Genomic DNA, 22,970 nt, shown 5'->3' on the forward strand with positions numbered 1-22,970 from the left:
GAGAGAGACTATGGTAAGAAACCAGCAAGGGTACTGAGCGAGCTAGCTGACAGATGAGGCCTAAGCTATGGCAGGGGCTGTGGGATGGAAAACAGGAGACAGAAAAGAGCATGGGTATGGGTTTGGTGGTAAGCCAGATATGGGTATAAGAGGGAGTCATCTAGAGAGCTCTGCGTGTCTGGTTTGGACAATGGAGAGATGGTGGTACCTACCACTTACAGAGCAAGGGAACATGGAAGGAAGAACAAGTTTTAGGGGGAAGGTGAGTTTGGTTTCAGGAATGGTTAATATGAGTGGCTTTTTGGTCATCTGGGAGAGATAGGAGGAAGGCAGATCTAAGTATCTAGAGCTCAGGAGATGATCTGGGTTGTGGACAGAGTTCTGGTATTGGCTGATGTGAAGCCATGAGTGCCTGAACTCACGTGAACAGTGCACAAACTGTCCTGTTCTGGGCCAAAGCTGACCATGCAAATAACTGGAAGAATGGGACTGGAATGTGGGTCTCCCTGGCTGCAGTAGAGGCTGGCTCTGCCCATTCCACTGGGATTCTGGATGTGGGGAGGAGGCAGAGCATATGATGCTGATGGGCTTCAGGAAAGGGGTTTCTAGAGCCCTATGGTGACTAAATCCAACAAACTGTCCCCTGCCCCCAGATCAACAGAAATAAGGACAACCCCATGGAGAAAGACAAGATCAATAAACATTGGGAGATATTTATTTTCTTTAAACAAGGTCATAAATAACAAAGAAACAAAGTAGGTCCCAGACTCTGGACCGTGCAGCAGGACAGGGATAGGAAGTTGTTGGGTGGAAAGGTGGAGGGGATTACGCATCACCTAAGACAGTCACAGAAAAGATGGGCTGCAGGAGACTGCCCCTTCCTGCCCTTGGAAATGGCGTGCCTGGGCAGTAGGGGGAGGCCGCAGTGCTGTGATGAGGCAGCCGGAAGAGGGCAAAGATTGAGGATGCTGGGCTGTACTGTTTCTATGAAGAGTGACATGGAAACCACAAATGGTGAAGATAAGCTGTGGGTCTAGAAGAGGCAAGCGGGCACTCTGCACACCTCCAGGGACCAATTATGAAAATGGTTAAATTTGATTCTTAAAAACAACTCCACAGGCTTTGGCCTATGGCTTTGTGCATGGGCTGTATTTAACCTGGGTTGTTCTGTGGCAGGTGAGGGCTCAAGAGGCCCCTGGAGCAGCCTGGCCTCAGCCCAGGACAGGTGCCCAGACATGTGGGAGAGGGACAGTGGGCTCTCCCCAGATGGGAGGCCATGTGCTTGGACTGGCTGGACCTGATTTTCAGGCTGGTTTCTTGTGATGCTATCCAACACCCCTCCCCATTCCTAAGGATGGGATCCTGGCCTCTCTGGGTCTTCCAAGCCTGGAAGAGTAAGACTGGGATAAAAAGGTACCTGACTGGTATTTTATTTGAAAGGAAATATAAGGACCACCCTGTGCATGGTCCATCCCATGAGGTAGGGCAGGACCATACCAAGAACAATCTTAAGGAATGGAGGTCCCTGAGCCTGGGGAGACATTTGGACCCAGGTGCATTGCCTAATACCAGGAATAGGGGCCCAGGGTGGCAGTTCTGATGGAGGCTTCACCCTAGGCAAGGTAAGAAGAACAGGCAGGGGCTACCCCTGAACAGGGAAGGGGTGGGAGCTGGGGAGCCTTGGACTAAGTTGGTCGAGGTTGGTCAAAGGCCCTGGAAAACAATGCTCTTGGCAGGAATACACAAAAGGGTTTGTACATCTGGGGATGCCCGTCTATAGGGAGCCGGTGTCACATGGTCGGGCGGGATGGTGAGGAGGAGACAGCGGCATCACAGTGGCCTCTGGTGCGATGTATTTACAACAGAGCTCAGTGTTGGGGGAGGGACGGATAGCAGGTTACTAACAGCCAGGAAACACACTGTGAAGAATGGAAAGAGAAGGAAAACAAATGTGACCATTACTAGTTTTCTCCTGCTCACACTGTCTCCTCCAGAAAGCCCAGGCCTTCATGATCACAAGGCCCCTGCAGATTGTCCGACCTCCCCACAGCCCCATCTAGGTCTAGACACAGGGTCTGTGAAGTGGTGATATGACCAAAGCTCCAAATGGTCCAGGGGCCCCAGACACTATTATTATCAAGAAAACTAAGTCTTTACTTTTGATTCCTGGTATCCATCGATAGTTAGTTGCTTGAGGGGTGGTTTCGCATAAAGGAGTCACTTGTACCAGGCTCCTGTCATCATTTCCAATGCCGACGCTGCCCTGTGATCCTCACTTCCCAGGCCCTGGCATTTAGAGTTTTCTAATGCAGAACCGATTTCTTTTCTTCAACATTTCTTCTTCAAATTCCTAAAGGTAGGGAACCAGTTCCCCTGGACCCTCACCAAAATTAGGACTTTCCAACTGGCAGGTATGACTCATTGGGTTTGTGGGCTGAGAATCAGGGACATTCTGTAGCACAGATCAGGAGTTCCCTAAGGTGGGGGCCCAGTCTGTGTGGTTTGGGTAATCATGCCTCTCTTACTCCTCCTCCTTGACAGAGTCTAACTATGTCTCCCTAATCAGATGAAGAGCTTCCTAGGGTGAGAGGCACCCTTTTCCCTTTAAACCAGTGGTTCTCAACTGTTAGTGATTTTGTCTTCCTTGAGACATTTGGTAAAACCTAAAGACATTTTTCCTTGCCATAACTTTGAGTGTGTATGTTGGAGTGCTACTGGCTTCTAGTGCGTTAGAGGCTAGGGATGCTGTCAGACATCCTACAATGCACAAGACAGGCCCCCAAATGTCAATAGTACTGAGGTTGAAAACCCAGGTCTGGATCTCTATACAGCTTCCATGGCCTGCCCAGCCTTCCTCAGCAGCAGGGCAGGAGATGGCATACAGAACTTACCTAAGAGCTTGGAAAAAGACGGATTCCCACCCCAGCCTCCTCAGACAAGGGGCACCTCAAGAAGTGGGGGGATTTCTTTAAGAAGTCAGGTGGAGTAGGGACTAGGCATAATTTAATCTCATCTCTGCAACAACCCACTGGACCAAAGCACACAGAAACAATCAACCATGGCTTAACAAAAACACACATACTTGGTTCCATGTTGAGGAGGAAGAAGAAAGGCATGGTGACCCAAACTGGGCAGGGGTAGAGATATTTACAACATTACAAATATCTTTTTGCTGTGGTTGGCCAGCACTGCTGGGCTCTTTAAACCTGTGTTACTTCCTTACCACTGGAATCCACCGATGGGCTCTGCAAACCTGTGCCGGATCAGGAAAGTGGCAACAGCTTCAGCTACCTGGAAAAGGGAGAGATATTCCAGGCTATGTGACATTAACAGTGGGGATCACCTTTAGAGGTCCTGTATGCTTTTTTGGGAAGGTTAGGCTCTATAGTGGACTCATGGGACCTGCTGGATTTGAAATCTAAAGGATCTGAGTCCTGGCAGGGCCAGGGAGACTCTTCCCCACCGTCCTTGCCAGGGATAGCTCCAGAGAAGTCAAGGGGAATGATGTGAAGGCTTATTTATCCCTGAGAATTACAAAGCATCTTATTCCCATAGGAGGAGTACATATTAACTACTAACTATGCCTATAGTTTAGGAGGCAGTTTCTACCCCAATTTTCCCTTTTTACTCCTGGCTTTTGGGGAAAAGAGAGAAGCAGAGCTCAAGATCTTACCCAGAGTGACCTGGGATGAAATGGCAAGGTGTCAGTGGCTCCTCAGCACATACACAGAAAGCTAAGACCATAAGCAGCTGCCAGGGAGAGGTTTGGGGAGATGGTGCAAGTTGTATCTGCATAGGTCCCACAAAAGCTGCTGAGGGCAACACAGGCTAACTCAAGGGTTTGTACTATTTTCTGTGAGAGTCAAGGTTACTCTCACAGCTGTCCTTCGACAGTCACAGAGCATCAGACTCACCTTGTCGGGGGCATCCTCATGGACTGCGTGGCCACACTGGGGTAGGACCTGCATCTGGAACTTTCCTGGAGAGGAAACAAATCCAGGTGATCTCAGTCAGTTAAGCATCTGAGCATATTGGCTCAGGTCATGATCTCACAGTTCGTGAGTATGAGCCCACATGAGGCTTTGCACTGACAGTGTGAAGCCTGCTTGGGATTCTCTCTCTTTCCCTCTTCCTCTCTCCCCTCCCACACTTTGTTTTTCAAAAAAACAAAACAACAACAAAAAAAAACCATAAATAAAATGGCCCTTTCCTTACCAGCTCTGCAGTCTCACAGGCTACACTAGGAGTTCAGAACCTCCCTAACTACTACCCTCCCCAACAGTCTGGACCCAATCACCAAGGTTTGAGGAGAATGTAACCTTAGGCAAATGATTTTCCCTTCATTTTTTCCTTTGGCATGCATTTACTTTGGGCCAGACACACAGGAAGAAACAGTTCCTGTTTTCAGGGGATTTATAGTCTTGTAAGGGAACACAAAAAACAAAATTTTAATGTAGCATGTGGTTCCTATGATAAAAGAGTACACGGAACTGGAAAAACATAGGAAAGGAGGCTTCACAATCAAATAAGGATATAGGAAGGCTTCCCACACAGAGCGGGGAGGGGGGGTGGGAAGTCTATACAAAGGAAAGGAGGATGAAATGGCATTTGCTCCCGGAAATAAAAAGGTTGACATGGAGCTCATGAGAGTTAACAATGAGGCTGGAGAGGAGAGCAAGGACCATACCATTAAAGGTTTTGTAAGCTATGTTAAGGATTTTGAAATTTATTATATCAAGAATAAGTTTCCATTTGAGTGCTTAACTATATGCCAGACTATACTAACCACTTTCTCACACTTGTAGAACATCGTAAGCTCACCATTAATGTGATAGCTATTAAGAGTGAACCAAGATAACTGATAAAGCAAGATCCCAAAGCAGACCAAAGGATATGGGCCCTAAGTAGACAGAACAGACTCTCAGAGCCTAAGTGGCTCTATTACAAAATAAGGCAATATGCTCTGAAGTCCTCTGGTCATCACATTCTAGGATTCTTACTCCAATTACACAGTGCTTTAAAATTTTTTCAAAATACTCTTCTATCCATTTTTTAAGTTGATTCTCAATCTACCCTATAAAACTGAACAGGACAAACACTGAAATTCTTTTCTGAGATAATGAAACTAATACCATGGTTAGTCATTTGTCCAAGTCTGCTTATTTAATCAATAGAGGAACTAAGACCATTCCATTCAGTAAGGCCCAACTTATGCCCATGCTCTTGCTGTAGTCTGCCCCTGGGTGCTCCAGCCTAGTCCAGCCTAATCTCCTCCCTCTTGTATCTCCTAAGGTACTACTACTAACACATATGGATCCAAACAGAGCAGCTTGTGCCCCTCTTGTTTTGTAAGCTTATATTTTATATGCCACTGGCGGCTTGCCTTCCCAAGAGTGTTCCATTTCTGTAAAACAGAGCCTAATATCATTATTTGCTCTATATTCCTAATAGAGCCCAACACAGGGCAAGACATTGAGTAAGTGTTTAGTAAGTCTTAATGAGTAACTGAGCGAATGACCTGATAACACAACTCCAATCACCCTGGGCTTAATGTCTAGGATGCATTTTTTTTGTTCCTACATACTAACAACATTGTACCTGGTAAATAAAATAACGATCATGGGTAATCCTCACAATTATTCTATGAAGTGGGCATATTTCCAAACGCTTCCCTCTAATTTTACAGATGAAGAACCTTATGTTTAGACAGCATAAAGTATTTACCCAAGTAGTATCATGAATGAATGCTAGGTTTCTAGGAATCTATAACTAACTTAGCAGGTTTAAACACAATGCTGGGAAGGCTGTGGTTTGGATCTATGCCAACTTGGCCATTTCTCTTTGTTTTATGGGATGTCCCTCACTTCAGCCATTTACTTTCTATACTCATGGGATGCTTTGAAAGAGAAAGTAGTCTTGGTATAATCCTTACTTACTGGGGAAATAGCAGGAGATCATGAGTACTTCCTGAATATAATGAAGCCATCATTTGTCAGACTTACTTCACACACATTTTCTCAGTTAAATACCAAACAAATGTATTAAGATATAGCATTATTTCCATTTTACAGATGAAGAAACTTGGGATTAAAGAAGTTAGCAATTCATTCAACCACAACACTAGTAACAGTGACTCACCACCCAGGACTGTCTGATTTCAAGGCTGGTGATCAATAACGGTTTCTTTCAAATGCTATTCAGTCCAGATCAACTGCTTTCAGATAGTCTCAGGGGCCATATCTGATTCTTCTGTCTGTCTAGCATTACGCATAGGTCTTAGATAGAAAGACTGCTTAGGAAAGATTTGCTTGAATTGAATTTAAGAAAAGATGTCTAAGCTCAAAATTACCAACATCAGTGCCATAAAACTCACACAGTCCCAGCCCATGGTCTTGCTCCAGGCTTTAGGCTACTTCAGGTAGAGGAAGGGTAGGGGAGAAGTGCCTGGGTCCAGGATGTAATAATCATTCAGGAGCCTTTGAACAACTATTGTGAGGGAATATAGTCCCTTTTACTGTGGAGAGCTTGAAGACAGCTAAAAGAACAATTTGAGCCCATGAACATCCAAGTAGAGATGTCCAACAGGTTTGATATATGGGCCAGGTCTACAGCTCAGGAGAGAGGTATGAATTGGATGTTTAGCTTTGGGAGTTATCAGGGTATAAACAGAAGCCATGAGATTGCCCAGAGAAAGCAGAAAAAAAAGAAGGTCAAGAACAGAATCTGGTTAAGACTGAAAATTTGGCCTTAGAGTTAGCACCTCTTCTTCCCATACCTGAAAAGATGTCAATGCCTATTGACTTCACCTTTACCAAACTTTTCATCTATACTAAAGCAAGAGCCTCCACAAAACTGGTCCTGCAGCCTCCACTTCCATCTGGCCAACACACCTGGACCTGAACACAATATGTCACTTTTCTACTCATTATACCTCATGATCCCTGTGAAGCTGCCATCAACTTTCTCATTTTATAGACTGAGAAATTTTATACTCATTTTATAGGGTGGTAAAATGAGTAGGAAAGAAGCAGTACTCAAAGTCAGTTCTCCCAACCTCAGAGTCTGTGCTTTTACCACCTCACCAGGCTATCTTCTAAACACAGTTTACATCTTTATGCATTCTATTATCCTGGATCTTTTCCTTTCCTATGAATTCCAACAATGATAAAAATACTGATCAGTAGGGGAGCCTGGGTGGCTCAGTCAGTTAAGCCTCTGTGCTGACAGCTCAGAGCCTGGAGCCTTCAGATTCCTTGTCTCCCTCTTTCTCTGCCTGTTCCCTGCTCACGCTCTATCAAAAATACATTAAAACATTAAAATAATTTTTTTTAATTTTTAAAAAAATTTTAAATTTAAAAAAATTTTTTAAAATTAAAAAAAATACTGATAAGTATTCAGAATATCTCCTTTCACAATATTATATATTTATAGGGTACTTTATGGTTTATATTGCTCTCTGCAAAGACACATTCTCATTTTAATCCTTACAACTCTGAGATGTAAATGGTAATTAAGTCCCATTTTTAGATGGCAAAAAAAAAAAAAATGAAGCTCAGAAAAGGGAAATATTTGCCTATAATCAAATAGTGGGTCAGGAATGGATGTTGATGTCAAGTTTCAGGTAACTCAAAGCTCATTAATTTCCACATGACTATGTCCCTTTCTCTGCCCTTAGAGAAAGACCTGGAGACAAAATTTCTTGATGACTTACCTTGCATTTGGCCAATAGTCAGATCCTTATCCAATCTATCAACACCTAGAACAAAATAGGAGAATCTGGAAGTAGCTTACTAGAAAAGGCTGTGCAAAACAGGTTTTGCTATTCAAGTAGGAAAAACTGCTACAAAGTTGTAAACATGATGACATTATCAACTCATGTTAATGCCAATCCCAACTCCTTGAGGGTATAGGCTCACCACATGAAGCTTTCCAGAATGAGGTTCCCTTGCAATCTTTTTGCTCATTTAAACTGGTTTCTGAAAACAGGGTTTTACTTTAAAAATTTTCATTATACTCAGAATATCTTTATACCACTCTAGAAGGCCTTGGGCTTAACCAGGGATTGAAGGCAAGCCAGAATTAAGCTATCCCAGATGAATGCTTATGCTTAGTTAGGTTTAGGGATTTGGTATGGAGAGGAGAAAAGCACAAATGAGTGAGGATGGGACTTCACTTTGGAAGTCACTACCCATTTGATGAGTAGTTTTAACAAGGACATATTCAGATGATGATATACCTACGCTGCTATGGACTGAACTGTGTCCTCCTCCCCCCAATTTTTACGTTAAAGCCCTAATCCACAATGTGACCGCATTTAGAGATATGGAAATAATTAGGGTCAAAATGAAGAAGTAATTAAGGTTAAATGGGGTCATTTGGGTAGGACCTTCCTATGATAGGATTAATATCCTTTTAAGAATAAACACCAGGGAGCTTCCTCTCACTCTCTTCTGCCATATAAGGACATAGTGAGAAAGCAGTTGTCTGCAAGCCAGTAAGAAAGCTCCCACCAGAACTTGACTGTGCTGGTACCCTGATCTCAGACTTCTTCCAGAACTATGAGAAAATAAATTCACTGTTTAAGCACCCAATCTATAATATTTTGTTATGGCAGCCTGAGCTAATACATACACATACACACTTACCAGCCAAGAGCAGCAATTTAGGAATAGGACAACTAAGAAAGAGATTGGATAAGCCTCGGAACCAGCCATCCCAGTATTTTTCTGTTTTCGCCAGTTCAATTCTCCAAGTGTACGGATGGTCTTTCTTGGTCTGGAGGAATAAGAGCAAGTTCTGAGTCTCTGAGGGCAACCCCTGGAGGAACAGAATAATAACTAGGTCCCTGGGAAAAGGAAAGGGAAGGAAACTAGCACTTATTAAGGGCCTACTATGTCCCAGACATTTTCACATACACTTAATCAATTATAACAGTCTTGTGATATAGGTTATTGTTGTAATTCCCATGTTTAAATAACTAGAAGTTTACTTTTTACTTCTATTAATTTCAGTGAACTTAGGAAACTTTCTTAAAGTCACAAAGCTAGTAAATGGTAGAGCCAAGACTGAGCTTCTCTTATATCCATTTGGCGAAAATAACATATCCATCAAAAGAATAATTACATGGGAATGCAAGCTGGTCAGACACTCTGAAAAACAGTATGGAGGTTCCTCAAAAAACTAAAAATAGAACTATCCTACGACCCAGCAATTGTACTACTAGGCATTTATCCATGGGATACAGGTGTGCTGTTTCTAAGGGACACATGCATCCCCATGTTTATAGCAGCACTATCAACAATAGACAAAGTATGGAAAGAGCCCAAATGTCCATCGATGGATGAATGGATAAAGAAGACATGGTATATATATACAATGGAGTATCACTCGGCAATCAAAAAGAATGAAATCCTGCCACTTGCAACTATGTGGATAGAACTGGAGGGTGTTATGCTAAGTGATATTAGTCAGTCAGAGAAAGACACAAATCATGACTTCACTCATATGAAGACTTTAAGAGACAAAAGAGATGAACATAAGGGAAGGGAAACAAAAATAATATAAAAACAGGGAGGGGGACAAAACAGAAGAGACTCCTAAATATGGAGAACAAACTGAGGGTTGCTGGAGAGGTTGTGGGAGGGGGGATGGGCTAAATGGGTAAGGGGCATTAAGGAATCTACTCCTGAAATCATTGTTTCACTATATGCTAATTTGGATGTAAATTTTAAAAAATAAAAAATAAAATTTAAAAAATTAAAAAAAAGGATAATTACAAAAAGCACAGTGCAGTATGAAAAAAATGGTGATGATATACTATTAAGAGAAAGAAGCAGAGTATAACACGTCATCTAAGTGAGCATTACTACTGGAAAAATGTGGTACATAGAGAGAAGGAACTGGAAGGAAAAAGGGAAAATACGTTGATTTGTTAGAACAATTTTTCTTATATTTTGATTAATAATAATGATATAATGTCCCTGCCATAGTTATCTGAAAAAGGAAACCTGACTCAAATATTACAAAATATATCTGTTAATATAGGGGAAGGGAAGGAAAAATAAGATAAATACAGAGAGGGAGACTCTTAAATACAGAGAACAAACTGAGGATTGCTGGAAAGGAGGTGGGTGGAGAGATGGGTTAAATGGGTGATGTGCAGTAAGGAAGGAACTTTTCAAGATGAGCAATGGGTGTCATAGGTAAGAGATGAATCACTGGGTTCTACTCCTAGAGCCAAGACTATACTGTATGTTAACTAGAATTAAAAAAAATCTATATATCTATATCTATATCTATATCTGTATCTTAAATTCTGATATATAGTAGACAGGCACAAAGTATGCACTCATCAAATACAAGCTGAACAAATAAATGATTCTCTATACTTTTCTGGATCACTGAAAATTTGACATATTATAATTGAAATAAACAATTGGGATACCACAGCAACCACAATATGAAAACCTAGAAGTGAACATGAGACAGCAACATACTGTGTTAGAGATCATTAGATGATTAAGATGTCCATACCACCCAAAACGATCTGCAGATTCAAAACAATCCCTATCAAAATCCCAATGACATTTTTACAAAAATAGAAAAATTCATCAAAAATTCATATGGAATCTCAAGGGACCCCAAATAGCCAAAACAATTTTGAAAAATAACAAAATTGGAAGACTCATGCTCTCTAATTTTAAAACATATTGCAAAGCTACAGTAATCCAAATCTCATGGTATTGGTCTAAAGACAAAGAGACCAATGGAATACACTAGACAGCCCAGAAATAAACTCTCACATATATGGCTAAATGATCTTTAACAAGGGTCCAAGATGATTCAATGGAGAAAGGATAGTTTTTTCAAGTGGTGTTGGGAAAACTGAATATCCACATGCAAAATAATGAAGTTGGATAATACACAAATTTAACTCAAATGGATAAAGACCTAAATGTAAGACCTCAAACCATAAAACTTCTAGAAGAAAACATAGAGGAAAGCTTCATGTAGTTTTTCATGACATTGAATTTGACAATGATTTCTTGGTTATAACACAAAAATCAGAGGCAACAAAAGCAAAATTAGATAAATGGACCACATTAAACTTAAAAAACTTCGGCACATCAAAGAACACAATCAACAGAGTGAAAAGGTACAGAATGGGAGAAAATATTTACAAATCATATGTCTGATAAGGGGTTAATATTCAGAATATATAAGGAACTCCTACAACTCAATAGCAAAAAAAAAAAAAAAAAAAAATCAAACAACCTGAATAAAAAAATGAGCCAAGGACATGAACAGACATTTCTCCAAAGAAGATACACAAATGGCTAATAAGTACACAAAAAGATACTTAACATCACTAATCACCAGGGGAATGCAAATCAAAGCCACAATAACATATCACTTTGCACCTATTAGGATGGCTATTATCAAAAAAGACCAAATAACCAGTGTTGGCAAGGATGTGGAGAAACTGGAACACCTGGGGCACGGTTGGTGGGATTACACAATGGTACAACCACTATGAAGACAGCATGGAAGTTACTCAAAAATTAAAAATAAAACTACCATATTATCCAGCAATCTCACTTCTGGGTATATATCCAGAAGAAGTGAAAGCAGGGTCTTGAAGAGATATTTGCAGACCCATGTTCATAGCAACATTACTCACAACAGTCAAGAGGTGTAAACACTCCAAATGTTTATTGATGGATGAATGGATAAACAAAATGTACTATATACATATTATTTAGCTTAAAGAAGGAGATTTTGTCACATGCTACAACACAGAGGAAACATGAAGACGTTTTGTTAACTAAAGCCAGTTACAAAAAGACAAATACTGATTCTACTTCTATGAGGAATCTAAAGTAGTGGAATTCATACAAACAGAAAGTAAAATGGTAGGTATGGAGGAAAAGGGAAATTGTTTAATGAGTATAGAGTTTCAGATATGCAAGATGAAAAAGTTCTGGAGATCTGTTTCACAACAGTGTGAACACTACCGAATTATACACTTAAAAATGATTGAGGTGGTGGGGCGCCTGGGTGGCTCAGTCAGTTGAGCATCCATCTCTTGATTTTGGCTCAGGTCATGATCCCAGAGTAGTGGGATTGAGCCCTGCATTAGGCTCTGTGCTGAGCATGGAGCCTGCTTAGGATTCATACTCTCTGTCTGTCTGTCTGTCTCTGTCTCTCCTGCCCTTCTCCCCTCTTGCGCACAAAAAAAAAAAAGATTAAAGTGGTAAATTTTATGTTATGTATTTTTTAAACCAAAATATAAAAAAGGAAAGAAAAAGATCATGGGGTGGGTAGTCAGGAAACTTGGGTCTTCCAGTTCTCACTAAAGTGCTGCATGGGCAACACTTCCCATTTATGAGCCATTTCTAATAGATTTCCACAGTCAGAGACAGCAAGACCCTCTTCAATGCACAATGTATTTCATGTGCAAATGACAAATTTAAGGTAAGGGAACTTCCAAGGATAATAATACTATAAAAAAATTTTAAAAAAGGAGTTCATCTCAAGTCCTAAAAATGTAAAAATAAAAAATCTGGATAGAATTAAGAGTTGCTCCTGTATTTGGGCTTATGATAATAAATCTTTTCACTGGAGAGGTGGATCATAAAGTTAGTTTAGTTTGATGCCTTCCTCTGACAAATGGTAATAAAACAGATTGATGTAAGAAACAAAATAGATGAACACGGGGTGGGGGGGGGGGGAGAAGAGAGGCAAACCAGAAAACAGACTCTTAACTACCAAGAACAAACTGAGGGTTGCTGGAGGGGAGGGCAGAGGGATGGGTTAAATGCATGATAGATATGAAGGAAGACACTTGGGATGAGCATGGGATGTTATATTATATGTAAGTGATGAATCACTAAATTCTACACCTGAAACTAATATTACACTGTATGTTAACTACTGAAATTTAAGTAAAAACTTGAAAGAAGAAAAAAAAAAGAAAAAAAAAACAAATCGATGTAATGAGATCTAATTGTTGGATAGGAGAAGCAGAAAGCTGGCTACCAATTTTCCTGGTATGTTCACCTGGGCAGGATGCGACTCTCCACACAAGGGCATCAACCACAGGCTTTGCATTATTTTTCAACACCTCACTTGAAAAGAACTTAAGAAGATAGGCTTTGGGTCAGTCAGACCTGACTTAATGCAAATCCCAGCTCCACCATCAACTAATTCATGGTGGGTCCCTTGGGAAAGTTACCTAACTTCTCCAAGCCTGTTTTCTTAGTTATTAAGTGGGCAACACAAAATCTCAAAGGATTGTTGTAAAGATGAACTAAAAATACTCATGTATGTAAAATAAGAGGAACATGGTCTGGCATACAACAAGTAATTAAAACACAAATATGGGATTTTTATAAGAATCTTATAGATCTTAAGAATATGGGATTTCAGGGGCGCCTGGGTGGCGCAGTCGGTTAAGCGTCCGACTTCAGCCAGGTCACGATCTCGCGGTCCGTGAGTTCGAGCCCCGCATCAGGCTCTAGGCTGATGGCTCGGAGCCTGGAGCCTGTTTCCGATTCTGTGTCTCCCTCTCTCTCTGCCCCTCCCCCGTTCATGCTATGTCTCTCTCTGTCCCAAAAATAATAAATGTTGAAAAAAAAAATTAAAAAAAAAAAAAAAAGAATATGGGATTTCAATAATCTTGAAAAAGAAGAACAAAGTTGGAAGACTTACACTTCCTGATTTCAAAACTTACTACGAAGCTACAATAATGAAGACTGTGCACTTGCTTATAAGGATAGACATATATATATATAATGGAACAGAACTGAGAGTCCAGAGACAAAGCCTGGCATTTATGATCATTTGATTTCCAACAAGGAATGCAAGACAAGTAGAGAGGTCTTACCAACAAACGATCCCGAGACAGCTGGACATCCACATGCAAAAGAATGAAGTTACACCCCCAACATCATACTATACACAAAAATTAACTCAAAATGGATCATAGACCTAAATATAAGTGCTAAAACTAGAAAACTCTTAGAAGAAAACATACACATAAACCTTTGTGACCCTGGGCTAGGCAAAACCTTCTTAGATATGGTGCAACAAAACAGTAACTAGTTCTTCAAAATCAAACTTTTGCACTTCCAAGAACATCATCAAGAACATGAAAAGACAATCTGTGTAACAGAAGAAAATATCTGCAAATTAGGGACTTGTATCTAGAATATATAAAGAACTCCTACTATTCAATAATAAAAAGATAAAATACCCTACTGAAAAAATGGGCAAAGGATCTGATTATACATTTCTCCAGAGAGAAAATGGATAGTAAGCCCATGAAAAGATGCTCTACATCAATAGTCATCAGGAAAATGTAAATCAAAACCACAAGAAGATACCACTTCATATCCATTAGGATGGCTATAGTCAAAAAGAGAGACAATATTACAAGTGCTGACAAGGATGTAGAAAACTCATACACTAGTGGTGGCAATATAAAGTGCTGCAGGCATTTTGGAAGATAGTCTGGCTACTCCTCAAATGATTAAACACAAAGTTAGCATCCAGCAATTTCACTTGTAGGTGCATACCCGAGAAAAATAAAAACCTATGTCCACACCAAAACTTGTACACCATTGTTCATACCAGCATTATTCATAGCAGACAAAAAAGTGAAAACGATCCAAATGTCCATCAACTGATGAATGGATAAAAACTGTGGTCTATCCATACAAAGTGTTATTATTCAGCTATAAACAGGAATGAAGCTCTAATATATGCTACAACATGGATAAACCTTGAAAACATTATGCTAAGGTAAAATAAGCCAGTCACAAAAGAGTATATATTAATGATTCCATTTATATTAAATGTCCAGATTAGGCAAATCTAAAGAGACACAAAGTAGATTAGTGGATACGCCTAGGGCTGGGAAGGTTGAGGAGAAATGGGAAGCAACTGCAAACAGGTATGACATTTCTTTTACAAGTGATGAAAAGTGTTCTAAAATTAGATTGGGATGGTTGCACAATTCTGAGACTCAATTAAAAACCACTGAATTGTATACTGTGGGTGAGTTACCTCTCAATAAAACAATTTAAAAAAAGAAGAGATTTACACGTAAAGGAATACCTCCTGAACAACTGAAGTTTATTGCTTTAAGGACCAAAAATTAAAGTTTCCCTTTTCTTTTCCGTATTTTAATCATTTTGTATTAGACATCATCCTCCACCACCAATGTATACCTTGTATTCTTTCACACACCAAAATGGATGCAATAGAACTCTTATGTATGTCTCAGGATCATTTCAAACACCACTTTTTATATTATGTTGTAACATAGATGCTCCTAAGAGGGGCTCTAAATGGCCCCTGGCTACCATACTTTAGAAGTTGTGGCTGTTGCCAACTAATCTTTGACAAAGCAGGAAAGAATATGCAATGGAAAAAAGGTGGTCTCTTTAACAAATGGTGTTGGGAGAGCTGGACAGCAACATGCAGAAGAATGAAACTAGACCACTTTCTTACACCATTCACAAAAATAAACTCAAAATGGATAAAGGACCTGAATGTGAGACAGGAAACCATCAAAACCATAGAGGAGAAAGCAGGAAAAAACCTCTCTGACCTCAGCCACAGCAATTTCTTACTTGACACATCCCCAAAGGCAAGGGAATTAAAAGCAAAAATAAACTACTGGGACCTCATGAAGATAAAAAGCTTCTTCTGCACTGCAAAGGAAACAATCAACAAAACTAAAAGGCAACCAACAGAATGGGAAAAGTTATTTGCAAATGACATATCTGATAAAAGGCTAGTATCCAAAACCTATAAAGAACTCACCAAACTCCACACCAGAAAAACAAATAACCCAGTGAAGAAATGGGCAGAAAACATGAATAGACACTTCTCTAAAGAAGACATCCAGATGGCCAACAGGCACATGAAAAGATGCTCAACGTCACTCCTCATCAGGGAAATACAAATCAAAACCACACTCACATACCACCTCACACCAGTCAGAGTGGCTACAATGAACAAATCAGGAGACTACAGATGCTGGCGAGGATGTGGAGAAACAGGAACCCTCTTGCACTGTTGGTGGGAATGCAAACTGGTGCAGCCGCCCTGGAAAGCAGTGTGGAGGTTCCTCAAAAAATTAAAAATAGATCTACCCTATGACCCAGCAATAGCACTGCTAGGAATTTACCCAAGGGATACAGGAGTGCTGATGCATAGGGGCACATGTACCCCAATGTTTATAGCAGCACTTTCAACAATAGCCAAATTATGGAAAGAGCCTAAATGTCCATCAACTGATGAATGGATAAAGAAATTGTGGTTTATATACACAATGGAATACTACGTAATGATAAAGAATGAAATATGGTCTTTTGTAGCAACGTGGATGGAACTGGAGAGTGTGATGCTAAGTGAAATAAGTCATACAGAGAAAGACAGACATCATATGTTTTCACTCCTGTGTGGATCCTGAGAAACTTAACAGAAGACCATGGGGGAGGGGAAGGAAAAAAAAAAGGTTAGAGAGGGTGGAAGGCAAACCATAAGAGACTCTTAAAAACTGAGAACAAACTGAGGGTCGATGGGGTGTGGGAGGGAGGGGAGGGTGGGTGATGAGCATTGAGGAGGGCACCTATTGGGATGAGCACTGGGTGTTGTATGGAAACCAATTTGACAATAAATTTCATATTAAAAAAAAAAGTTGTAACGGTTTCTGTTGTAGTCATTAAGTTTAATTTGCATTATTAACATTTTCTCCATCATTTTATTTTATTTTTCTTTATTGAGATATAATTGACATATAACATTGTGTAGGTTTAAGGTGTACAATGTGTTGATCTGATACATTTATATATTGCTATACTGTAACACCACAGTGACAGCTAACAGCTCTATCATGTCACATTATCATTTCTTTTTTGTGCTGGGAACAATTAAGACCTAGTCTCTTAGCAACTTATAATAGTATTGTTGCCTATAATTATTATGCTGTGCATTAGATCTCCAGGATCTATAGATCTACTAGTTGCAATAAGCAGTTTCTGTTGTTTGGGGTTTGTGTCCTTCCTCAAGTGTAGATTGTTTTAGCTATACTTCTTATTGCCTCATGTGTCTCAGTCTGCCCTCCTAATAAAAATGCTGGAGTTTATTAAACTGCATATAACTGGGCTTATAAAAAACTGCAAAGAAAAAATGAGCTGGAGTTAAAAATCAGAGGATCTGGATGTGTTTTAGTGCTAACATTTATATGTGACTGTAGGCAAGTATCTGTAACTGACTTATAAAACAGTGATAATATCTATAATGCAGAGCTAAAACGAGAACTCGGGACGATAAATGTGATGCACTTAGTATAGCTTGCAGCACATAAAAGACAAAAAGCAATTGGCAGTTTGTATCAGAGTCTCAAATCTACTAAATATTACTCGATTACCTTGGGCAAGTCTCTTCATCTCTGAGTCTCAGTTTCTTTTTTTTTTTTATTTTTTTTTTAACGTTTATTTATTTTTGAGACAGAGAGAGACAGAGCATGAACGGGGGAGGGTCAGAGAGAGGGAAACATAGAATCTGAAACAGGCTCCAGGCTCTGAGCTGTCAGCACAGAGCCCGACGCGGGGCTCGAACTCACGGACCGCGAGATCATGACCTGAGCTGAAGTCGGCCGCTTAACCGACTGAGCCACCCAGGCGCCCCTCTGAGTCTCAGTTTCTAATTAACATGGGAGAAAAGATCTCTCCTCACCTCACACAGTGTAGGGAAGGCAAATTAGTCATGCATTATTTATGTTTTTGTAAACTCCAAAGAGGTACAACAAATTATTTATTGATCTTAAGGATGACAGAAAGAACCTCATTAAATTAAAAATACTGTTTGATGAACATACAGTTGATGCTTCAACAATATAGGTTTGGACTGCGCAGGTCCACTTATACGCAGATTTTTTTCACTGAAAACAGTACAGTACTGTAAATGTATTTTTTCTTCTTCATGATTTTCTTAATAACATTTTCTTTTGTCTAGCTTACTTTATTGTAAGAATACAGTATTTATACATATAAATATACAAATTATGTACTAATTAACTGTTTATATTATTGGTAAGGCTTCTGGTTAATAGTAGGTTATTGGTAATTAAGTTTTTGGGTAGTTAGTAGTTATACTTGGATTTGACAGTGTGGGGGTCAGTGTCCCTAACTCCCATGTTGTTCAAGGGTCAATGTACTCTCCTCCTTGCTAACAGTAGCATCTCCAAATGTAAAGGAATATGTGGTGTATACCAATTCCATTATTTGCCATTAGTAAAATGTTTATAATCCATCCCAGAAAGTCTGCTGCTCATGCTCACCAACCATTTCCAAGAAAAAAAGTACTCTTTCCCACTATTATCCTCAAATGAAGTGCTCAACAAGTACTCACAGGACATTTGCTATGCACACAACTCCAAGCTAAATAATAAGGAAATTCGTATAGAACATCAGATCCTGTGCTTAAAATACACAGGTTATTTTTGTTGGGAGACAAATTCTCATGAAATTAGAGGACACTGATTATGCATCCTAGAGATGACTACAAGAGACCATAGTATCTCTGAATGTGGTTTATGAAAAACAATTCTATAACTCAGCCATGACTTCAAAAAAGAGTGCTAAGTTATGTCATACAGACTCTCAGTGCTATACTGGAAAGGGTATAAATGATATAAAATGAGGTCAGAAAACATCCCGTAAGAGATATACCTTGAAAGATAAGATCTAATGGGCTTAGCATAGACTAGTAGGAAATGAGATTGTCTCATGAGATAAACCTCAGGAACAGAAGTAATGAGGTGAGAAAGAGCCTGATGAGAAAGCAAGCTGTTTGAGGGGAGGGTATATACTGTGAAGTTTTATGTTCCAATTTGTCAGAGCTATCAACGGTGCCTTATATCCTATAGTTAACCTAAATACCTATAACATCTTCGCCCCCTAAAATATCCAATGGCAAAAAAGGACACGTCACCTCCCCTTCCCTACCCTCACACACTCTGAACCATTCCATACTCCATCCTTCCAAGAATGCCGGCTTTCACTCACCTCCATGTCATCCTCCTTTTTCCTCTTGTTTACTGACTCACTTCCTTCTTCGTCTTCTTCTTCTTCCTCTATGATTCCTTCCACTATAGATTTTGAGCCTTCTGGACTTGTAATTCCTTCACACCTAGGTTTTTTTTTTTTAGAAAGTGATATCATATATCTCTCTATTATATACAAATTATCTCAGAGATACTGATACTTATGGTCTTTTACAATCAAATGTCAGTTAAAATTGACCATGCTTCTGGGAGAAGGAGGATGTGAAACATGTGCATTTTAAAATGTATAGAAGTAGGCCAGGGCTATGGAAGGTCATGGCCAATGTAGGACTATACTCTGAGGGCTGGTTTCCAGTTCTTGCACCAATACTGACCCACAGAAGGGAGTAACCATTCCTTGAGTCATGGTGGCAACAGTTTTACTGGTATTATCTTATATAATTCTCATAACAATCCTATGAGGTAGCCCTGAAAAGTTAAAAAAAAAAAAATTTGTCCAAGATCACCTGGCTCATTAGTACATGAGGCTGGAAGGCAAATCCAGACCCAATTAACATGACAGCATGGTACTTTTCTACTGTACCCTGTTTACAATAGAACAAGTCTCAGACAGAAGGTAAAAAGCCCCCACTTTTAATTGGCTAATAGAAACTGGCAATTACAACAACCATGGGCAGCTGAACCTTGGAGATTAGAACATATGATCCAACCAATTACTGTTGTTTTTCCCTCTAAAAAACAATGTCTGTTATATAATTAGGTAGAAAAATTATTATTATATGACCAGCTGGTACCATAATTCCTTTTAGAAAGAACTTGTTGGAAAAAGTACACTGACAATATTAAAGGTAAAAATCCCAAGAGCCTAGGTAGCAGCTAGTGCTAAGGTCTGTTCTGCATGATAAAGAAGAATCTGTTATTTTGTACTTGATAGGGAGAGTGAAGGGAGAAGAGACAATGAGATAAAAAGAGGTGGATAAACTGAAGGGCCACTGAAACTTCAGTGGTGGATTCTTAACACTTATCACTTCTCCTTCCCTGTCTCCTCTACCAATCTCAGTAAAGTGTATATTCATAAAATATTTTGTCAAGTGGGGGGGGTTTTCTATGGGACTTGAGGTGTCAAATTTCACATCTAGAGTCAAAGTAGTATAACAAAGAAACAATATGTACTTTACATTTCCAAGCTATGGATTAGGAGGTTCAAGGGAATTTCACATAGATCAAGAAGGGCAGGAAGGTTCCATCTGATATCTATGTGACCATTAAAACATACACTATATACACAAGTTTACATATTAAAACACTTAAATTTACATATTAAGTAAAATTTTACAATCACTGAACTACCTGAACATAAGCCATATAACTTCCTCATGAAATGCTTCATCACTACTTAAACAAGTCAGATCTTAAAATATTTAGGCATTAAAAAGTGGGCAGTCTCACAGCTTATTTGAATACTGCATGTGTCTGTCAGATATTACTACTCAAATTGCATTTTTAGGCATAAAATCCATAATATAAGGCTTGAAGTCAAATACACAGGAGACTGAATTTGAGCTGTTATTCACTAGCTGTGTGATCCGGGGAAAACTACTATACCTTCCTGAACTTCTATTTTCTCATCTATAAAACAATACTTATCTTAAAGAGGTACTGTAAAGACTAAATGAGGTAGTGCAAATGAGTTACTGAATCCACATAATGGTCATCAATGGTTACCAACACTCAAAAAAAGGAGATAACCAGACATTACATGCTTCCTATTGGCAGTATGTATTCTCACAAACAAAAAGCCAAAATAACAATAAATAAAGCTGAACCTGACCAAATCTCTGGATCTAACTAACAATTTACAAACAATACAGGGCACACACACACACAAAAAAAACCAAAACCCACAAACAAACCCAAAAACCAAAAACTTGGGGTGCCTGGGTGGCTCAATTGGTTAAACATCTGACTCTGGGGTCTGACTCTTAATTTGATTTCGGCTTAGAACATGATCTCATGGTTTTTGAGACCCTCATAGGGCTCTGTGTTGACAGTGCGGGCCTGCTTGGGATTCTGTCTCTCTCTCTCTGCCCTTCCCCCACTTGCTCGCTATCTCTCTTGAAATAAAAAAAATAATAAAAATTAAAAAAATAATACAGGGAAGAGAGAACATATTAAATTACACCTTCAGGAATCAATCAGCAAATCCAGATTGTGGAAAATTCTACAGGGCAAACAACCAGGTTTCTTCAACAAATAAATCGCAAGGAAAAAAAATGAGACAAAAGTGGAAACTAAATTAAAAGATACTTAAGAGATATAGTCAATTGATATATATCACTTTATTGCAATTCTGACTTGAACTGTAAGAAAGTTATTTGTGAGACAATCAGAAACATGAATACTGAATAGACATTTGATGATATTAAGGAACTATTTATTTTTTTAGGTGTGATAATGGTACTGTGATTGTGTTTAAAGTGTCCTTACCATTGGAATATATTTCAAAAAATGTTGTGCTTAGGGTAAATAAATAGGGGCACAGATGAAAAAAGACTGGCCATGAGTAACTGTTGAAAATAGGCATTATGTACATTGGGGTTCATTGTATTATTCTACTTTTATATATTTGAAAATTTGCATAAGGTAAGGTCTTAAAAATGAGAAGGTGTATATAAAATACCTTGTACCCAGCAAATAGCAGGCATTCAATAATACCATTATCATTTTCATCAACTCCTGTGCTCCCTGTTGTTCCCTTGGGCAACATTTTCTCAATTCATCTAAAGTTCATTTTCTGACTACATAGCAATACCCAGGACTCATGTAACCCTATCCAAGAAGATCAACTGGGCTAAATACTCTTAGCTTAGCCTTAGAATCTGGCTTTCACTCAGGTTATGCTAAAGCTTTTATACTGTAATTTCCTCACAATCAGGTTTGGCTAGGAAGGAGATTATTACCAGAATAAAATGATCACTTCTAGCACTAGAATGGACACTTAATTTTTAATATCCATTCTCTGGGATTTTTTACCTTTTAACACCCAGAGTTACATTAATATGGTAGTCCTGTATTATATAGGCTTTAGGATTTCTTCAAAAAAAAAAAAAAAAAAAAAAAAAAAAAAAAAAAAAAAAAGGAAAGAAAGAAAAGCTATGCTGCTAGCCCAGCTGAGCTCATTTGTCAAAATTATCTAAAATAATAAAGGCATTCAGGATGGTAGGACAGGTGTATAACAAAAAGCAATCTGTAATTCTCTCACCATGTTTCAGTCTCTAAAGAGCCCAATAGGGAAAAAATAAGACCTACTGTTTGACTTGGCCAACCATGGAGACACGGGCCGACTCCAAATTTCGAATTTGACCACTCTTCACACTAGAAAAGTGAGAAGGGAAAGAGGTTATTCAGCAACCATTTTATCACGTCACTAGGGTCAAACGAATAATTCTGCAGATTCTGTGGAACCTACTACAAAGTTGTGTTTGCCAATATAGCTTACTATGGAGATAACCACTACTTCCTACCTGGTTATTATGGCTATAAGCCAAGTAGTAAAAATTAGGTTAAAGACATTCAAGTCATTTCAGTTCTGCAAATATTTACCAGGAGGATACTATGTGCCAGGCCTATGTTCAAGAAGCACCTAATTCAGGGGGGAGAAAGAAACACAGATAGTTTCAGTATAACAAAGGCAAGGTTCAAAGGAATCACTTGATTCTGAATGAAGACATTAAAGAAAGCTCCCCAAAATGTCCTGCCTAAACTGAGGAGAAAAGAAGTTCAGTGGAAGATAAAAGAGGATGGTCTCGCGCTCTCTCTCTCTCAAATAAAATTTAAAAACAGGAGCCTGGGTGGCTCCATTGGTTCAGTGTCCGGCTCTTGGTTTCGGCTC

General features: G+C 39.3%; 1 protein-coding gene across 2 annotated transcripts in view; it reads right to left on the reverse strand.

Moving 5' to 3' along the window:
- Positions 1-693: 693 nt before the first annotated feature.
- PPME1 (protein phosphatase methylesterase 1) overlaps positions 694-22,970 on the reverse strand; it is an 88,056-nt gene continuing 65,779 nt past the window's right edge. For both annotated transcript variants that reach the window (XM_043580271.1, XM_043580272.1), the window contains 7 exons: positions 22,388-22,453; positions 19,080-19,203; positions 8,646-8,775; positions 7,712-7,756; positions 3,915-3,979; positions 3,224-3,291; positions 694-1,919 (listed from right to left, as the gene is read on the reverse strand). In XM_043580271.1, coding sequence (XP_043436206.1) covers positions 1,901-1,919; positions 3,224-3,291; positions 3,915-3,979; positions 7,712-7,756; positions 8,646-8,775; positions 19,080-19,203; positions 22,388-22,453 — 517 coding nt within the window. In that variant the 3' untranslated portion in view covers positions 694-1,900. The remainder of the gene's footprint in view (positions 1,920-3,223; positions 3,292-3,914; positions 3,980-7,711; positions 7,757-8,645; positions 8,776-19,079; positions 19,204-22,387; positions 22,454-22,970) is intronic.

The sequence above is a fragment of the Prionailurus bengalensis genome, chromosome D1 (genome assembly GCF_016509475.1).
Source record: "Prionailurus bengalensis isolate Pbe53 chromosome D1, Fcat_Pben_1.1_paternal_pri, whole genome shotgun sequence".
In the NCBI taxonomy this organism is placed as follows: Eukaryota; Metazoa; Chordata; class Mammalia; order Carnivora; family Felidae; genus Prionailurus; species Prionailurus bengalensis.